The 17439-nt window shown below is 35.4% G+C and overlaps 2 protein-coding genes across 5 annotated transcripts in view; one reads left to right on the top strand and one right to left on the bottom strand.

Moving 5' to 3' along the window:
* Nucleotides 1-7: 7 nt before the first annotated feature.
* LOC129261794 (dynactin subunit 3-like) lies at nucleotides 8-14725 on the bottom strand. Its single transcript, XM_064099826.1, has 7 exons — nucleotides 14149-14725; nucleotides 7044-7128; nucleotides 5625-5711; nucleotides 4417-4500; nucleotides 3540-3598; nucleotides 2736-2795; nucleotides 8-1908 (listed from the first exon to the last, which is right to left on the bottom strand). Exons 1-7 carry the CDS (start codon nucleotides 14275-14277, stop codon nucleotides 1816-1818), a joined length of 597 nt encoding a protein of 198 aa, XP_063955896.1. The 5' UTR covers nucleotides 14278-14725; the 3' UTR covers nucleotides 8-1815.
* Nucleotides 14332-17439, top strand: part of LOC129260508 (tRNA (adenine(37)-N6)-methyltransferase-like) — a 15660-nt gene continuing 12552 nt past the window's right edge. The window contains exons 1-2 of one of the 4 annotated variants that reach the window (XM_064099823.1): nucleotides 14332-14602; nucleotides 17054-17382. In XM_064099823.1, coding sequence (XP_063955893.1) covers nucleotides 17108-17382 — 275 coding nt within the window. In that variant the 5' untranslated portion in view covers nucleotides 14332-14602; nucleotides 17054-17107. Of the gene's footprint in view, nucleotides 14603-14764; nucleotides 14848-17003; nucleotides 17383-17439 lie in introns of those variants that run through there. The other 3 variants (XM_064099822.1, XM_064099824.1, XM_064099825.1) reach the window with 3 other exon arrangements.

Below are 17439 nucleotides of genomic sequence, written 5' to 3'. Positions count from 1 at the left end.
TGAAAGATTTATGTTCAGTATTAGCTTTATTTTAACAGTAATTCATATTACATGTCATTAGTATGTGAACCCTGGTCAATACATAATAATTATAAATCAACTATAATGGAAAATTAGCATGGTATTAAGCATATTTCAAAAGATACATGTACATGAGGAATTATACAAAGTCCTGCTCATAAAACAAGAATGAAAGTGGCATAAAAGATTGTGCTACAGTGAAAAGGAGAAAAGGAAAGAGCTGAGTAAAGAGATAATGATCAACTTTAGCTGAGCATCAAAATCAAAGGAGACTACCATTTTTTTTTCTATTATACAAGATTTAAATGAAGTAATTCAGATTTAGATTGATTGCTAATTTCAGGAATGTTCAACAAACTTACACAGAATGTTTTACAGAACATCTTCATGAGAATACTGTGGCTCTTTCAGGGAACAGCCCTTGCAATTTCCCTTCCATTCCTAGAGCCTGGCTCGCACCTTTGTGTTTTGGGCTGTGTTCAGCAGCTCTTTATTGGCCAAATAAGACAATTGCATCCAAATGCAACATGAACAAAATCAAATGAGCTAATACAAGGTCAATATGCAGACTAAAGCAGAGGCCGTCGTTTCTAGCTCGGTAGTTTGATTTTTTTTCTCAAAAATCTGTGACTGAGCGCAACCCAAACCCATACAAGCAAAGACGAGTGAAACTCGCAAATGCCAGCAACAGAGTGTAGCAATACGCAAGCCTAAGTGCAGCATTACTGCTTGGATTACAAAAATTTACAACCACTTTTTAGCTCACAGCACTTTACCAGCTCTTACACAAAAGTGTGATAGCAACAATATAATTTGCTGCGTTTGGCTGCTTTCAGCTAAGTCAACAATACACAGCAGAAAAGCAAAGGTGTGAGCCAGGCTTAAGGGTCAAGTTAAATTGATTAAACTTGGGGGGCTGTGGTAAAAATTAGTATGATATATGATGACTTAATTAACACTGATTACTGACTTAACTACCCACTTGCTGTAAGGACTAAGCTAAAGCCCATCTAGAAACTGAATAGCCACTAAAAGACATTAAATCAGTGGTAAACCTGAAGATTTTTTACGATCTGCCCCCCCCCCCAAAAAAAAAAAAAAAATGGTTCAAAATCAGGAATAATAATCAACTAAATTGAAATCTTATACCCTACATGTACATTACTGGCAAGAATTGTGAGAACTACTGTAACTTAATGGGTAGCTCTATGTAGCTATGTTTACGGAAATTAAAGAGGCGATGGATGACATATACAAGGGGGTGTTTCACAAGATTTAAGGGTGACTTCAGAGTTTTCAGTTGCGCATGGTACATGTATATACCGGTATCACATCACAGCATTGGTAAGAATATGCAAATGGACGGGACACGCACTACTATGTGTCCATTAATCTGATTACTGTCACTTCACTATTAAATAAATTACAAACCATTTTCATTATCATGTTTTCATGTACATAAAACTTTTGCCATTTAACATCTACTTTATATCTCCTACATATTTACAAAGTTTTGCCTCACAGTTGCTCAAAAACTATGTTGAGGAGTTTGATCATCAAGAAAGAATAAGTCAAAATACTTAATAGACTGTTAACCTTTTGTTTATGAAATTTCTAAAGCATGATTTCAATGCAAACATCTTTTAAACCGTGATTCCAATCCCCCGTAGTGAGGTCTGAACGCAACTCTAGGGAATCTGTCTAGAACTTGAGCAACTGCATTCTCAGACATATGTACATATATAAATAAATTGCTAATGATAATTTGATGTGTTTACACAACTAATAAGAAGATTAATAAACATCTGGTTTCCTGACTTGATGAGCAACCTCATATTTGGTCATGATGTCATCCCATTGCACAAACTGTTTAGAGAGAAGGGTTATCTGCAGTGGTAAAACATTCAGGAAAAATAATTATCTTTTAAATAATTAGGACAATTCCATATACCAAATGAGTAAAATACACCCTTTACGCCTCCAAAATCCCTAATTTGATGAAAAAACATGCCCAGAACACAAAACTCTTCATGTACGTTTCTTCTCTAGAATAATTTGATACCATATTCATGTGGTTGATGTTTTCGCTTGGATAATTAGGAGATATTATTTGACGTGATGCAAAACTTGATTTGTGCCTAAATAAGGTATGAATGCAATGAATGAATCCAGTTGTCCAGGAAGTTATAATCCTACATGAGTAGCAGTACATGAGTAGCAGTAAATGACATTGCAAAATACCCTTCCAATTGTAGATACTAACAAAACAATGGAGAAAATGGATGTTTGATGAACAAAAAGGTTGTTCATTTTGTAGAATTGCCCATGATTCAATTTACTAATCATAACAAATAGAAGATTATCCAAAATATTAAACAAGGAGAATGGTAAAAATGAAGGACTGATCTCGGTAGATTTAAACTATCTACATCTACTTGATCTAAGAGGCAAGAACAAAAGCTGTTTAATTGGTATAAAAAGTGTTAGAATTATTTAATTAAAGAGATATATCCAAACACATACCACAACTACTGTATTATATAGGGGAAACACCAAGACATAATTTTCCCCAAAAATTATTTGCAAATTCTGTTTAATCTTGTGAACACATAATTTTCTGTTGTTACCAGTACCAAACTTTACGTTTGAGTTTCTAAATTAGCAATAGAGCCTGAATCTCACTAGAACAAAGAATATGTATTTGAAAAGGATACAATACTGTTATATGATTCTAGAAGTTTCTTTGTCTCTTCTCCAAGCTCCTTTGCCTCTTCCTGAAAAAAAGAAAAATAAATGTTGGTGGGCTTCTAAAATATAGGCAAAGTAGAATTATTATGTATGTTATTTTAAATATACATAGCATCAGGCTTCAAATTAAGATTTTTTTTTTTTTTGGGGGGGACTGCCACTTTGGGGAGGGGCATTTCTGATAATGAAGGCGGCAGAGAATGGGCACAAACGCCATTTTTAAAGGGAAAAGAAATGAATTATATTTAAAATTACATTCATGAGAACAGGGCACCATGGTCAAATAAGAGCAGCCCAGGGAGGCCACTTTAATAACTATATTGCTGTACACACATGCGACCACAGCTTTTACAAACCCACCCTAAACTAGTTTTATCCCTTGGTCAAATCTATACCCTATTCAAGTATTTTTGCGTGCATTTTAAACAATTTTGCCCCCTAAAGTATAACCCGTAAAAAATATATGTGTTTTACCCCACACCCATACCCTCTCTGCCCGACCACAGGGCTTGATGTGCCATGATCAGCAAAAAGTACCCTTTTTGACACGTTTTTTTGGGGGGTTACGCGTGTGTACAGCAATATAGGTGAGTGTCTCTCTTCCCCCCCCCCCCCCCCCCCCCCGGGAAAAGCAGCAAATTTTTATTGCCCTCAAAAGACAAAGGGCACTGCAGTCAGTAAACAATTTTCAACATTCATTGGGATGGACTTGACCTTTAACCTGTCTATCCTGCATTCATTTAGTTTTAAAGCCTATTTCTACTCCTCACCTCTTGTTTGACCTGTACTGTGGTCAGGGGTACCAGTCTGTCTGATAAGCCAGGAACACCTAAGTGAAAAAAAAAATAAAAAATAAATAAGAACAGGAGAGAATAATGGTTATTCTCAAGCTCAAACAATGTGATATCAACAACATAAATTAAAATAATATAAGGGTTAATTGCCACCGGGTGGGTGTTTCATGAAGCTGTTTGTAAGTTAAAAGCGACTTAAAGAACGACTGGTGAACCTTTCTTTAACACGCTAAAATAATTACCAATGAACGATTGATGGTGAATATCATTTACCACAAGAAAGGATCACCAGTCGTTCTTCACTTGTTTTTACAGCGTTTTTACATTACAAATTTTAATTGTGCCTCTCAAAAAGGGGGGGGGGCACGAGCCGGCTTTTGGGAGTTGTTCAAGTGTGACATCTCACACATTTTGATCGCATTGCCAATAGGAGGATGTCCACATTAGCGATCTCAACATTCAAATGCTAACAACTTTTTGATTATTTGTTCAATTTTTTCTCATATTTTCACTGGTCTGTTTCTTTGACTTTCTTCTTTCACACAGGTGACCTTTTTCCAAAAGTTTTATTCTCCTTACATGGGAATCGCAACAATTAATGATTTGATATATCACCCAAGAAGATCGCCCACCTATGTGTAACTTTAAAAAAAGCTTTATAGAACATCTTTCATCCCCGCTTGACTGACACAGTAAAGATTGAGTTGATATTTCAATCAATTCATGCCATTCATAAAACTGTACATATACATAATTAAATTGCACCTTGTTACATAGTTCCTTTGTCTTTTTTTCATTCAGAAAGACCATACTCAATACACACCTTTAAAAAAAAATAATAATAATAACTCACCTTTAATGTGTTCACTATCAAGCACAGAAGAAAGTTCTTTGACCTTTTCTAAGAGAGCTACCTGTGCTTTTAGCTGTTCTTCCTCTGTGAATCAAAACAAGATAGAAGCAGACAAAAACATTTCAGCAGACACTCATTTCAAAGACAGACAAAAATATTGAATCCATAAATACACAACATAATGATGTGTAAAATATGAACAGGGAGGTGGTTATCAGTATGGCAATGACTGCGAGACAGCCTGATTTTTATAACAAGATTAAATATAATGAATCTTATTTGATTACTATTCTAGCATTCAAACAAGAAACAAAGAGACAGATGCATTGTTTTCATTGAATTTGCTTTGGACCAGATTCAATACTTTCTCTTTATGAATAATTACGATTTGATTAATATAACGCTTTTTCCAGAGGGTGCAAAGCGCTGATGACAGCATAAAACATGTTGAGATTTACAGATTTTTTTTAAGATGCTTTTTGAAGGGGTCAAGTGAAGACTGTAGAAATCTTATTATTTTTCTTGACAAGGCCCTTCTGTGTTCAGATGCATATATTATACTTCTACATGTACCTTTAATAGTTATTTCAAGTTGGATCAAACAAAAGTGTTTTCTGAAATTCTGTCTGTCTCATATCATGTCTCATTTCATGCTTCATATCTATTCAATACCATAAAGAAAAAAACAAGCAAATTATGGGGAAACAGGCGTTGGGGTAATACAAATTTTTCTATAAATATTTTAACCCTACATTCTAATTAATAAACAAGAGTTTAGATCACATATTTCACACACATGTTCTATGATTTTTTGTTATTCATATGAATTCAAACTTTGAAGATTACTAAATTTGGAAAACTTAAAATAGACTTTAAGCCCTTATCTTCGTTTAGAGTTATACATCTAGTTTTTACATTTTTTTTTGCTTGGTATTAATCCTAAATTAGGCTCTCGCAGGGACATTCAGAGAAATAAATATGTCATGGGTTGATTAATATTTTGAAAACTTAACCACCCCCCCCCCCCCCCCCCGAAAAAAAATACAGGTTTGTTAAAAAAAAATTCAAGATTAATTGTACATTTTAGTCAATGCAATCAATTCATAGAAAAATGTTCTACGATGATTGTTATGCTTTGTAGTCACAGGCCCCTGGTAGGAACATGTAGAGATAATAAATATTGTCATAGGTTTGAAAAAGACACACACCTGCTAAGATTATATCAGCTTTTGCCTCACTGCTCAGTGTCAGCTGACCAGACAGTTCAGGGTCAAGATAATTATTCAGCTCTTCCACTGAAAATTTGAAAGAAGATGAATAATAGGAGAAAAAGTGTGAATGGAAGAAACAGGAAAGGAAATGAGAGTGGGAGGTTCATTAATACCTTTTGGAGACACCATCGCTATTTCTTTTTATCCTTAATACTAGACAGATCCCATGTGGAATATGAGAGAGGGAGAAAAAAACAAATTCCAGTGCAGTAAATGTATGTGGTGTCGATCCTGATAAATAAAAGCTGTTTAACACAAGGTAATTATTACACACTCTAAACTGCCAATACGATTTTTTTATCACTACTTCAAAATGTAAATCAGCAATATTTCATTATAATTTTACTTTATCAATGATTTTAAGTCCATATTATATTTTGTACATGTAAGTGCATGAAGTCTATTATTATTAAGTGTATTTTTTAAGTGTACTATGGTAATATAATGAATAGAAAATTAATGATAGGTGTCAATTTGAAGAACAATGGCAGATTAAACTTGCCATTTTATGGTGTGTACATGTGCCTATGTGGGGTAATGTGACCATTTCACTTTGTTCCGATGTAAAAAAAAATAATAATAATCTAATTTCGGTTTTTCGAGAAAAAAAAAAGGCTGAACGTAAGGCTTGTAGTGTAAAATACCAGTCCAAAAGTATCACATCTACAGGAACTATTCAAAATTTTGGAGATGTAAAGTATACCAAAGTTTGAAATTGAATGAGGGTTGGTTTCAATGACATTGTGAAGAGAGCAAATCTGTTCTCCAACACATGAACTCTGGAGTTTTTCATCCTACATACATGTATATTCTGGTTTCAGGGTTTTAGAGGACAAATATACATGTTTTATCTTGCATGTAGTTTGAGAATTTATTAAATCAGCTGCTCGCAAAGAACAGTGATCCCTTTATTCTGATAGGGAGTGACAAGATTATAAGGGGAATTAAGAAAGGGGCCTGACAGGGGTACATGTAGATTAAATACATGGTAATAGTTCTTTAATAGTGATTTGCACAACAATCGTTGAGATTTTTACTTCACTTGACAGAATGTGGTTCACACATGCATTACAGACAAATTACAGTACAAAACAATACAAAAACATTCACTTTCGTCATGAGCTTATAAACTTCACTCCCCCATGGCCCGTAACACAAAGCTTAGTTCTTTAATGGTGATTTGCACAACAATCGTTGACATTTTTACTTCACTTGACAGAATGTGGTTCACACATGCATTATACATGTAGACAAATTACAGTAGAAAACAATACAAAAACATTCACTTTCGTCATGAGCTTTATAAACTTTCACTCCCCCCGGATTCAGAAATACATGTATATACATGTATCTTACATCTTTTCCACACAGCTTGAGTCTTGCTTTTACCGGATGTTATGCCAGCTATCTTCTGCTTTACTCCGTGCAAATTATCAATAACCTGTGAATTCAAAGGGAAATATAATACACATGGATTTAAACAGAAATGAATCAGTTTGGAGGACATGTACTCTATCCATGAATTTGGGATAGAAATTGTGACATTTCAGTATTTACAAGTCAATTGAATGATACTTATGGTATCATTACTGTATACATTACTGTATTGTTAGCAGGCTTTACATTTAAATTGTGTTTGTGTGTGTGTGTGTAATTGACTCTTTTCAGACGTTTATCAATAAGATGATTATTTAAGTTTAAGACCGACCTTGACATGGCCAGGGTACGAACCTCTGCATCAATCTGTAACGACCACACAGAGCTTGGAATAAAAGACACCTCATAATACGACCATATATTTTACTCAAAATGTTGTGCAATTTTCTATTTTAGACTCATTTTTATGAACTTATTGAGCAAAAGAGTGTACGACAGGGTGCCCTAAAGGCCACTCAAGGGCGGCATTGGGATGTCAATAAAGTTGAAAAAAAGCTGCCAGAGTAGTGAGACTTTCAAGCACCATTGGACAAAATCCATAGATATTTTTAATCAAAATTTTCATCTTAGGATTATAGATCTAGATCCAGATCTACATGTAGTATCTAACTGCAATAAACAATAACTAATTTCACTCAAAAATGTTCAAGTCAAGAGAAAAAAAAATCACTACAGTTCACCCCTTTACAGGCCATGTCACCCTAATTGTGTGCATCTGTGTGTTATCGCTGGTGCCGACTTTCTACGACAAATGCACCACCCCGTAGTCGATCTATGAATATGCGCTGGGGTCTATTTATTGTTGCCTGATTATCACTATCACTCAGACAAGGCCAGGGGAAATGCAAATGCGCAGACTTTTTAAGAGAGCAAATTATAAATGTCAGTCATGGTCCATGGAGCACTCAAAGCCAGGGTTCATTACATGCTGCCACGCACAGAAAAATCAAGCCATAGAAGTCGTGTGTTGTGGGCGCCAGAAGTGGCATCGCAGCATGCCCACCCCACTGGTTAGAAATCTACTGGCAAACACGGTTCTTTGTGCGAGGTTTAATAGTATACTACATGTAATAATACTAACCTCGCACAGTGTGAGTGGTGCAAGGTCATGCACTCACACGTATTGTGAGGTTAGTATACAAATAACGCACGTAAGCGCGTGCATGCAGGGCCAAATAATGAACGATGTGCAAGAAGAGCCAATGGATATACCACAACGAGGACCGAGTGCGGTATACCCATTTGGCGAGTCGAGCACAGAGTTCATTATTTAGGTCCTCTATGCACAAGAATGTGTTTATTGTTTATTTTATACACCCCCCTCACCCATGTTACTGAGTTGCCCCATAAGCTATTGATATAAATTCTAAATAATTCTAGATAATTCCAGAACTCGCACTATCCTGCACTCTGACGTCAGAGTTTTTTGTGCCTAGTCTTTCCCTTGTAGTGTCTTTGATATGAAGATAAATCGTGCGCCCGCGCCCTCTTGAGTAAAAAAATTCGGAAATGGAAGAAAGCTCCATATTTTGTCAACGAGAAGAAAAATCAGTGCTCAAATGACGCTATTTGAGGGATATTCATGATATGAGGGGGAATTGACTTCAGATCGTTTGGTAAGTTTCGTAGAAGGACTTGATTTCATTAATTCTTAAATTCGCGCAATCCCATGCAAGTGTTGCATGCGCCAACCCTTCAATTTTTCCTGCGCACTGCAGCATGTAATGCACCCATGGGTGATGGTCATGGAGCTACATGTACAAGTAATTGGGATTAAATCAACCATACCATAGCAAAGAGTAGCTATTTCCACTTAGTCTAGAGAGTCCAGACTCTAGTCTAAACTCTTATACCCCGTTTAGATGTCTTTGAACGAACACGGCATGAAATTCCTTATCAAAACACGAGGTACACATTCGAGGGCCAATATTATAACAAACCTCTGCGGTGATCCCGAGATGCGCTATGTTTTAATTCTTCTTTTACTCTCTTTTCTATCAAATCTTATGTATAATCTATTTTTCAATTCTTCTCTTCTCTTCTCTTTTCTTCAATCAATTATGTATTTCATTCTATTGAGATTTCTATCATATTTCCTTCTATCAATTCTTTTGTATTTCTTTGTTTTAATTTTCTTGCATTTTTTTCTATCAATTCTTATATATTTCTTTGTTTTATTTTTCTTTCATCATATTTTCTTCTATCAATTCTTATGTATTTTCTTGTTTTAATTCTTTCATCATCTATCAATTCTCATTATCATATATGTTATTCTATGTGTTTTAATTCTTCTTTCATTCTCTTTTCTTTCAAATCTTATGTATTTCCTTGTTTTTTCTTTATTTTTTTCTCCAGTCATTTCTGTTTATTTTAATGTTTAAACTCTTCTTTTATCTTTTGTTCCATTGATTCATATGATTTCTTTGTTCCATCTATTATTTTGTATTATGTTTTAATTCTTCTTTCTTTTTTTGACGAATCTTATGTATTTCTTTGTTTTCTCCTTCTGTTTTCTTTCATATAATTTATCGTGTATTTTTTTGTTTCATTTCTTCTTACATCTTCTTAATCAATTTTCTTTGTTTCATCCTTCTGTATTCTTTTCTATAATTTATCATGTATTTCTTTGTTTAATTTCTTCCTTACTTACTTGGTTTACTTAGATGTAGAGACATAAAGCTGGAAGCTTATTTTCCCCTCGTCATGTTGGGTTGTCTCTGGTATGGTGAATATTTTAACGGATGGGATTTCCAGTGCCTCTCGATGGCAGATTTAAATGCATTTACACTAGAAGCCGAAACTGCTACCTCTGGCAAAGCATTCCAGTTATTAATGCTTCCAGCTGTAAAAGCATATTGCCCTGTCTGTAATCTACATCTGTATTTCCTAAATTTCATACTATGACCTCTGGACCTTTTGTTATCATCAAGATGGAACAGGCTACTCAGATCTATCTGATACCTCTTGTGATTTTGAAGATTTTGATTAATTCTGCTTAATCAATTTTCTAATGTATATCCTTGTTATAATTACGTCTTGATTCATCTTTCATTTTTTCTCATTTGTTTTCTCCTTCCTCCATTTCCTTTTCTATAATTTCTCATGTATTTCTTTGTTTCATTTCTTCTTTCATCTTCTTAATCAATTCTCTTATGTATTTCGGTGTTTATAACTACGTCTTGATTCATCTTAAATTTTTTCTTTGCTTCTTTCTTTTTTAAAACAAAATCTTATGTATTTCTTTGGTTTCTCCTTCCTCCGTTTTCTTTTCTATAATTTATCATGTATTTCTTTGTTTCATTTCTTCTTTCATCTTCTAAATCAATTTTCTTATGTATTTCTTTGTTTATAATTACATGTACGTATGGATTCATCCTTCATTTTTTCTTCTCTTCTTTGGTCAATGTCAGTCAAGGGAGGAAGCATGCGCTGCACAATGATCAAGACCATGAGCTCAGATAAAGCACTTCCATTCTATGCCGCATTTACGCCGCGACCATTTCGATCTACAGTCCAACAGTGGATCACGCCGTGTAATCATGCAATTGTGCTAGACTATCTATAGTGTATTCTCTAGTAATAATCAAATTTAAAACTTAATAAATATAAGTAATCATTATTGTAATAATAATTATTTATATTTATAATCAAGTTTTAAATGTTATTTGTTAAATAATAATTTTTATCTATAACTTGTTCTTCAAATCGGCATTTTGTAACATTGCTTATCGGAGCTACGTACATGTATGTCATAACAGAGCGGTTCAAGCCTATTGTATGTGCGGTGTATACGAATGGATCGAGGGATCTACGCGAGATCGGTCTGGTAAGAAACCTCTAATTTTTAACCTTTTTATTAACATACTTTTTGCACCTTCATACGCATTAGGCATATGAAGGTTAAATAAAATGATAGAAATTTATGTGATTTCTATCTTCAAAGATGGATTTCCTAGGGAAATCCATCTTTGTTTACATGTGGCTCTTATATGTATATGGGAGGCGGTTCAAGGCTCCGTGATCAAATGACAATATCATAATCATAAAAAATATGATCACGGAGTCCTCAAGGCTACAATGTAAGTCTTACATGTACTTACTTAGGCTTAGCTGGGACTCAAACTCACGTCGTTTTAATTGCAGTCAAGATTCTTCACGCTATGCTAGCAAGAAGCGCTACATGTAATACCATAAGGCAGGGTGCAACATAAGCGCTTGCCCGGGGCAAGTAAAAGTTAGAGTCGGGCAAGTGTTTTGAAGCAAAGACAAAAACTGCTTGCCCGAATAAGGCAAGCAAAATTCTCCTATGGAAATTAAGATTAGAAAAATTCCCCATATTTCACCATCAAAATATAGAAAAGAAAAAGAGACAAAAAGAAAGCAATATCATTAACTTCTTCTTTCAAAAAAGTTTATCATTCGAATTGCAAAATTTGCGCCATTTTCTGCAATAAACACACAGCTCAGAGACGTACACACACAGAATCAATGGCAGTCTAGCATACCAAGCTAGCTAGCGCCTAGTCCACGCAGCCGATGCATGTAGTCAAGTTTCTACGGAGTACAGTGCTGCGCGAACGAAGTTTGCTCAGGAAGAAATCTCCCACAGAACTGTCAAAATTCACATTTCTCACCAATGAAAATTCTTGTAATGTCCATATTTCCTAAAAATTGGGGTAGCTCTGTCATTTGTAAGCAGTAAAAGGAGAAATTTTCACTTCTGTTTTTATGCTTCAAAAAGGTTTCGAATGATTGTCTGTAGGCCTATCGCACACACTGAAATACATTGTTTGACAGTCCCAAATATGCATTTGTGTGTATGTTGATAAACGTTGTTTCTTTCGTAACTATTTTTTTTAGCCAAGGAAATTGATAAATTTTCTTCTTTATTTATGACTGGATAGTTTGAGCTTCTCCCTCTCTATTTTCTTTCTTTCTGCCTATCTATCCTTCTTTTAAATCTCTCTTTATTTCTTTAAATTTCCTTCCTTCTTTTGTTCATTTTTTCTCTTACTATAGTATAGCTGTCTTTCTTTTTGTCATTCTTTTCTTTCTATCTTTTTTTCTTTCTTCCTTCCATCCAACCTTTGTTTACCTCTTTCTTTAATCCTTCCTTCTTTTTCCCCTTCCTTTCATTCTTTCTTACTGTCTTCCATCCGTCCATCCATTATTTACCTTTTCTTCCTGTCTTTTTTTCTTTTACTTTCTTCATCCCTTTCATTCTTTCTTTATTTCTTTCCTTCATTCCTTCCTTTTTGTCTTTCATTCTTTCTTTCTCCTTCCTTCCTTTCTTTCCTTCTTTCTGTTTTTCTTTATTTCTGTCTTTCGTTCTTTTGATCTTTCTTTTTTCCATCCATCTTTTCTTTTCTTCCTTATTTTTTTCTTTCTGCCTTCCTTCATTTCTTTCTGTCTTTCGTTGTATCTTTCTTTTCTTTTTTTTCCTTCCTTCCATCTATCCTTATACCTTTTCTTTCTTCCTATCTTCCTTCTTTCCTTTCTCTCATTTTCTTTCTTTCTCTTTTCGTTCCATCAATCCTTTACCTTTTCGTTTTCTCTTTTCTTTCTTTTTACCTCTTTTCTTTCTTTTTCTTTTTTTTATTCGTTCCTTTCTTTCCTTCCTTTCTCTTCCCCTCAATTTTTTTCTATTTTTTTTTTCTTTCCTTCTTTCTTTCTGATTTTCTTATTTTGTTTTTTGATCTTTCTTTTTTTTCCATCCATCCTTTCTTTTCTTCCTTATTTCTTCTTTCTGCCTTCCTTCATCTCTTTCCTTCATTCCTTCCTTCATTTCTTTCTGTCTTTCGTCGTACATGTATCTTTCTTTTCTTTTCTTTCCTTCCTTCCATCTATCCTTATACCTTTTCTTTCTTTCTTCCTTTCTTCCTTCTTTCCATTCTCTCGTTTTCTTTCTTTCCCTTTTCCTTCCTTTCTGTTTACCTTTATTCTTCTTGTTTTCCTTTTATTCATTCCTTTCTTTCTTTCCTTCCTTTCTCTTCTCATTTTTTTTCCTTTTTTTTCTTTCTTTTTTCTTTCCATCCTCCATTCCCTTCTTTCTTCCTTTCTATCTTTCTTTCAATCTTTCTCTTCCCCGCAGCCAGGCCATTCTCTCTCTTCCTTCCTTTATTTCTTCGTCTTTTCTGTCTTTCTTCTTACTTTTTTTCTTTCATTCTCTCACCCTCTCTTAATTTTTTTTTCTCTGTTTTTTTTTTTCAATTTCCCCTTTTTTGTGTGTGTGTTGTAGTCCCCTCCAAAATATATGGAAAATATATGAGATTAGGAAATTAATTAAAGAGCATATTCACCATTTATTTTGTCATGATGTTCAAGATAAAAATCATTAAAAAAAAGAAATAAAACTACAAGGTACATCAGTAATCATGTTGAAAAATGTATATTTTAAGCCGTCAATGGTATGGTATGTAAAACTATAAGGCTATAACTTGCTTTAAAGCAATAAAACTTTGTTTTGAAGGATTTTTTCGGGCAAGTGAAATCTATATTCGGGCAAGTATTTTCCAACTATTTGAAAATTTACTTGCCCGACTGGGCAAGTGCTTCAAAAAAGTTATGTAGCACCCTGCGTAAGGGTTTTCTAGCTATCATAAGCCGATACTTCGACTAGGCCTTCAGACCTATCTTTGCTTTTTTTGCCTGGCTAAATTATTTAAATACCGATGACAAAGACGCCGATGACTCTAACATTACAAAAAAAATTGGACAATGATTGTCACACACTCAATTTTGCCTGAAATTTGACGGAATAAAACCATATTTTGGCATGTATTTCCACTCTCAAATCATATATGATCTATATTGGCTAGATATATTATTTTGAACCTTCTCCATATTTTTATTTTCAATTTTGGGTGGCTGTCGCAAAAGGAACTCTTCCCAGCCCTCCCCCAACATGGAAACGAACAGCTGGGACCGTGGTCGATATTTTCCTTTCACTTTCTCAACTCCGACTCCATCAAATCCTTTCACAAAACACCAATTGTTAGTTTTCCAAAATCAAACACAGTCTTACCGATCCTTGGATACCAATCGGGTTTCTTTCGCCGCATATCCTGCTTTCCAGCTCAGCAATTCTTTGTTCTAATAACTCCAGTGTGCTAGTACCGGCCATTTTGCCCTCTGTACATGTACGAATGGACATTGCCGAAAATGCAAGTCGGTCCACGGCGCCGCGCGCCCCGGGCCGGCGCGGCTAACAGCACAAGGCTAGTTCGCCTGGGTCGTAGCATGAAGCATGGCATGCATGCAGCAAGCTAGCAGCAGCACTGGCCAAGCTGTCTGGCCGGCTGGCCCGGCAGCTCAGGCGAGGGGCACGCCGTCGGGGTACCGTTCGGCCTTCACATGTACCGGTACGGTTTACTTCAGAAATGGATGTGCATGTGCAATGTGGCCTAGTTTGAGTTTGCCATGGGATCATTAGGAAAAAGTATCTTGCCTTCAAGCGCTAGCTAGCTTAAATAAGATATGTGAGTATAATAAGACGTGCAGACCATAAGTGTTAATTATTATCTCATTTGGGGGTCCCATATCGAATGATGATCAGTCACACTTTTTCGTGAGGCTCGGCTCGGCCAGAGTCATGGCTGCCCATCGTTCCGTGACAACATGCATTGTTAGAAACGGGCTTTGGGAGTGGTATGAACAAGTGTCTGTGAAAACAATTGTGTTACTCATCAACTGTTCGAACTAATAGGCTTAGGATTAAAGTAAAGTAAGATGCTGTTGACAAGTAACACTAACAGAACAACTTTTTAACCGGGGGGGGGGGGGGGGCATTGTTCAAGTTGATGGGGGTGTGGCCGTGGCAAAGTCAAAAGAAAGAACAACTCAAACAGATTATATCAGATTAACATTTATACCTACTGGTATTTCATTACTCAACTTCTCAAGTCAAGACATGTCATGTCAGTCGCTTGACAAATTACATTTTTATCTCAAAAAAGTTCCAAGGAGATCTAGCTATTATAGGGCCTAGGCCAGCACCAGGGTGACCAGACATACCGTATTTGCCGGGATTGTCCCGTATTTTGCTACTTTCTCCCAGTGTCCCGACAAACCTTTCCCGGGACGCCTACCGGGTATTTGTCCCGTATTTCAGAATATTGAACAAAATGTAGTTAATACATAAAAGTGACGAATTTTCATCAAATAGATGAAACAGATGACTAAGCAGAGACAATAAAATCGATAATTAAACTTTTGCAATTTCTGCGGTAATTTTCTTGCTAACCCAATACATTGCAAACGAACTGGCCTCCTGCTTGTTTTTGGCAGTCTACTAGAGCAGATTCTCAATGGTGTAAGCAATGACATGATAAACAGTTTTTCCACCAACGTAATCACAAAATCGGCTGGAAATTTGTATAATTATGGATTCTCAGATTACTGATTTGGAGATGTAATCGGAGGAACAAGTTATTGAGTTTTCATCACTAGATCTAGTTGTTTCAGCTTCCGTTTCGAGTCTTGTGTATGATGCCGCGATGTTTCATCTAATTTTTAAGATGACAATCTTTCACTTTGAAATTTTATTCATTTCTAAATCATCTTAGTTTTTGAGAATTTTTAAAATATATTTAAAAAGCACCAAATATCATTTCTGTTAGATAATTGGATTGCTTTTGTTTGCTTGAAGTTAAAACTTTTGTCATCTTTCTTTCTTTCCTGATCCTTCTATCCTTCCTGCTTGCCCTTTTTTGTTCCATCTTCATTCCCTATCTTTCTTTCCTGATCCTTTCTCTCTTTGTTTATTTTTCTTTCTTTCCTTCTTTCTCTTACCTGCCTTCTTTATTATTTTTTTATTTCCTTCATTTTTTCTTCCCTTAATTAAACTTTTCTTTGCTTCCTTTTCTCTTCCTCTCCTTTTTTCTTTTCGTTCTTTCTCTCCCATTATTTTTTTTTCTTTCTCTCCTCTCTTTCCTCCTTTCTTTCATTCTTTATTTTTCCTTCTAATTCTTTTCCCTTATTCTTTCTTTCCCTCCCTTCCTTCCTCACTTTCTGTTTTTCTTCTTTCTCTGTTTCTTTCTTTCAAAGAATGAAGGAAACATTTTTCTTTCCTTCATTCTTTCTTTCCAGCTCCTTTTTTTCTTAATTTCTTTTTTTCTTTCTCTCCTTTATTTTTCTTTCACACATTTATTAATCTTTCCTTCCTTTCTTAATTTTCCTTTCAATTCAAAGAATGAGGTAAACCATTTTTTTCTCTCTTATTTTTTCTTTAATCTTTCTTTTATTCTAACTTTCTTTTATTCTTTTTTTCCTTCATTTTTCTTTTTTTTTCTTCTCAATTCATCTCTTTTCTTCCGTCTTTTCTTACTCTCCTTCATTCTTTCGTTCACCCTCCCTTTTATATTTTTTTCACAAGTCTAACACCCTGTAGCCTTCGTTGTTGATCTTTTTTATCGACTGTCCCGTATTTCATTTTGTGAAATCTGGTCACCCTGGCCTAGGCCTAGTCTGATCTATCTAAACCAAACTGTCAAGTCACCCCCGCCCCTTCTTCACTGAATAATAGGCAACAAGACGAACTTCAAGTTCAAGTTGGATACACTTTTGTGGAGGAAAGACAGTCTTATCAATTTATGGGTTTTTTTCGGGGGGGGGGGGGGGGGCAGGACACAAAATATTTTCAAAGGAAACTTGAAAGTGATAGGGCTTGTCATTCTGATTGGTGTGATTTACATTTTTTTTAAATATAAGTAGAATTTCAGGGTTTCATGCACAATTTAGGTGATTTTTTTTGTTATTTTTAATTTTAAAAAAGGTGCAGTTTTCTTACCCCCCCCCCCCCCCTGGATACGGCCATGTGTACAAAGCTATGGGTTTCTTTAAAAGTAGAATGCAGTCACATCTTACACATTGTGGCTTTAGGCCTACCCATATTTTTTTTCTTCAATATTTGCTTCCCAATAAGGTTACAGCACCTTACCAGGCTAAGACGTTCTCTGTTCACGATTCCTGACATCATTCTAAAGATGTCTAACTTGGGTCAAAGTTCAGTCAACTCTACAGCGAAGAGATGCTCAACAGATACCTCTGAAGCTCATTCCCAGCGGCCATCGGTCTCCTCCGGTACTCTCAGTCTCACTTCTCCTATCGGTTATATCCGCTCTTGTTTCAAGAGCAAGAATGGGACACCAAGGCAGCCGTCGGTCTGTGGCTATGCAAGGGCAAAGCTTGAAATCCTCAAGTCTGTTTTTGTCTGCCCGGATCATTCCCTGGATGGCTTATCACAGTTCTCTCATGTCTGGTAGGTGCAACTTTTTGTTAAAAACTCAAAAGCATCATAATTCATCAGAGATCAAAT

The sequence above is a fragment of the Lytechinus pictus genome, chromosome 5, assembly GCF_037042905.1.
Source record: "Lytechinus pictus isolate F3 Inbred chromosome 5, Lp3.0, whole genome shotgun sequence".
Lineage (NCBI taxonomy): Eukaryota > Metazoa > Echinodermata > Echinoidea > Temnopleuroida > Toxopneustidae > Lytechinus > Lytechinus pictus.
Note: the sequence above shows the minus strand (reverse complement) of the source record. Positions and strands in the feature narration are given on the sequence as shown.

Bases quoted from the DNA above. Each gene is read 5' to 3' on its own strand.
- LOC129261794 (XM_064099826.1), bottom strand. From the start codon at position 14,277: ATGTCCATTCGTACATGTACAGAGGGCAAAATGGCCGGTACTAGCACA. The intron at 4,501-5,624 runs GTGTGTGTCTTT...TTTGATTCACAG, and splicing joins AGCTGATATAATCTTAGCAG to AGGAAGAACAGCTAAAAGCA. The intron at 3,599-4,416 runs GTGAGTTATTAT...TTTTTCACTTAG, and splicing joins TGATAGTGAACACATTAAAG to GTGTTCCTGGCTTATCAGAC.